The sequence below is a fragment of the Hordeum vulgare genome, chromosome 4H, assembly GCF_904849725.1.
Source record: "Hordeum vulgare subsp. vulgare chromosome 4H, MorexV3_pseudomolecules_assembly, whole genome shotgun sequence".
In the NCBI taxonomy this organism is placed as follows: domain Eukaryota; kingdom Viridiplantae; phylum Streptophyta; class Magnoliopsida; order Poales; family Poaceae; genus Hordeum; species Hordeum vulgare.
In genome coordinates this window covers 568,135,503-568,137,863 of record NC_058521.1, presented here as the reverse complement: position 1 = coordinate 568,137,863, position 2,361 = coordinate 568,135,503, and the positions used below count along the sequence as shown (strand labels likewise).

The following is a 2,361-nucleotide window of genomic DNA, read 5'->3' as shown; positions in this document are numbered from 1 at the left end:
ACCTACACAACACACAGCGTCAGCTGATGCGTGTTATAATGTATCGACCTTTCTCTAAATCATATATAATCCTTGTCTTGGGCTTCCTCCATCTCAACACCAAAAATACTCCACAGGTAAGAAACGCTCCCAGCACAACGAGGAGTGGTCTATGCTTATGTGTCGGTGCTGCGGCAGCCCCTGATGCCCCTAGAATCCTATGTTTTGTATTTGCAATGGAAGCTCCCAGAGGGCCCATTCAATATGAGTGTGGTCGACCTGATTTGAATACTCGATCCTGCTCAGAGGAAATTTTAAGTAGCAAGGGCATAAAATTAGTCAAGGGTAAATTTTAACTCAAGAAGAATGATGGTGTCCTGCTATGATATGCTTGCCTCTTGTCATCCAATGGTACACCAAGGCTGTCGTGCAGCAGAGCTACAATGTATGCTGACGAGAAGCAATACCGTGAGAAATCTTCATCCTAATGATTGAGATACTTTTGTTTCAGCATGGACATTCAACATTCCAAGTGTGCCCAGAGCATAGTTTGCCGCAACCCAAGCATAGACGCCTTCATCAGAACCTATATAAGAAACGTACCAGCCGAAGTAAAAAACCAACTCAGACATATTTCAGCTAGTGACACAATAACCATCTAGATCCATCAAACAATCACCCTCACCCTCCAAAAGGAAAAACTAATTCGCAGTCAGTTCCATACTGCCCAGCAGTATTTGTATCACTCAATCAATGTTCTCCAGGCCCCATGATTTGCTGAGTTTGTTGATGTTATCAACCAGTAAGAAATGAACATGTTGCTGCAGGCTTACTGGTTTTTGCAATTCATTTTCTTAGTAAGGTGAAGAAACCGACAGTAGTACCTGGGATCACCTTGGCCCATGAGTCCTCGAACCGGAACCCGGAGGCCCTGAGAGCGTTCCTGCAGGACACCAATATCGCCTCCCGGACGCTCTCCTCGAGTAGCCGCAGGCCGACGGTTGCCATCAGCCACACTTCTGTTGCCGCGACGGCCCCCTCGCCACCTACCTTCTCCTTGGCAAATTCATTCAGAGGCCGCAGCGACTCCGCCGCGCGCGCCGTGTCCGCGGCGAAAGAGGAGAGCCCCGGGGAGACGCGCATCACGGCGGAGCACGCCAGATCCGGCCGGCCATCGGGCCCCAAGGAGAATACGTGGGCCCGGGTACCGGTGCTGCCGGCGTCTATGATGACGGAGAAGCGCGGGGAGGGGGCTGGCTGAGGTGGCGGGGAGAGGAGGTGGACGAGGGTGGAGATGACGACGGCGAGGAGGGCGGAGCCGAGGCAGAGGTCGCGGCTTGGGCGGGGGGAGAGGGGCTTGGTGGGCTCCGGCATGGTGGGACGCGGACGAGGTGCCTGGCCGCCACCGACGCCGCCACAGTGACTCGTCGACGGCGAGAGAGGTGGCGACGACCCGAGCGGCGCGGGGGCGGGGGCTAGCGTGCGGGGGCGGGACCGGCACCGAGCGGCACGGGGGCGGCCGCAAGCTCGCGGGGCGGGTGCTGCTCGCAGAACCCCCGACCCTGATGCGTGACTGCGCTCCGACGGACAAGGAGGCGGCGCCGGGTCTCGGGGGAGAGGGGGTGGGGGAGAGAGATCTGGGGATGGAGCCCGACGGGGAAAGTGAAGGGCGTGCAGGTCGTTTCGGTTTTTCACTCGCGTCGAAGGTGGGATTTTTTTTCTACACTTTTTTTTTTGTTCGAGGATGGGTAAGACGAGGTGGGATCGCTGTGAGGTGGAACCATAAGCGAGGTTGAACCATCACGACGATGGAAGATCCCCTTTAATAGTAGAGATCTACAATCATCTAATAAAAGAGGATGGGGATTCAATTCTAACACGTTGTCAGCCCTTTGCTCTCCGATGAGAGAAATAGGCCATCCCAGGCAGCGATTGTGCACGCATGAAATCTCTGGCAGCGGAACCATGTGCATCCCCAACCACGGCCGTCGAACAACAACAACGACGCTGGGATGCAGAATTTCGTTGCGGCGTTCACGATGGTCGTGAGAGCATGCCCAAGATCACAAAGAAGAGCACGCATCCGAGCACGAAATCAATCAATGGAAAGCCCGCATCCGAGCACGAGATCAATCAATGGAAAGCCAACTTGGTTGTCTTTTATGATTAAGATCAAAGATCTAGTAACTTGGTTACCTCTGCGCAGGAGATGTCATCGCTACTCCAAACAGGAATTGGACGGAATTCGTCAGCCATATGAGGCGAACGAAGGAATTTGAATCGCCGGCGACTCGGCGAGTAGCGCTGGAACCGAAGGCAATCCACGCCTCACCCTGCAGGACGGCGCAGGCCTCCAGCCGACGCGTTGCGAGGACCTCTCAG

The 2,361-nt window shown here is 54.8% G+C and overlaps 1 protein-coding gene across 1 annotated transcript; it reads right to left on the bottom strand.

Annotated features, from left to right (window-relative positions):
• On the bottom strand, window positions 1-1,353 carry LOC123450774 (probable apyrase 6). The gene is made up of 4 exons (XM_045127871.1): window positions 864-1,353; window positions 498-565; window positions 375-463; window positions 1-197 (listed from the first exon to the last, which is right to left on the bottom strand). Exons 1-4 carry the CDS (start codon window positions 1,351-1,353, stop codon window positions 20-22), a joined length of 825 nt encoding a protein of 274 aa, XP_044983806.1. The 3' UTR covers window positions 1-19.
• Between the last annotated feature and the right edge of the window lie 1,008 nt (window positions 1,354-2,361).

Excerpts from the sequence above, each read along its gene's own strand:
- LOC123450774 (XM_045127871.1), bottom strand. The coding sequence starts at position 1,353 with ATGCCGGAGCCCACCAAGCCCCTCTCCCCCCGCCCAAGCCGCGACCTC. Across the intron at positions 566-863 it reads ATGGGCCAAGGTGATCCCAG|GTTCTGATGAAGGCGTCTAT; the intron begins GTACTACTGTCG and ends TTTCTTATATAG. Across the intron at positions 464-497 it reads GCACACTTGGAATGTTGAAT|GATGAAGATTTCTCACGGTA; the intron begins GTCCATGCTGAA and ends CTCAATCATTAG.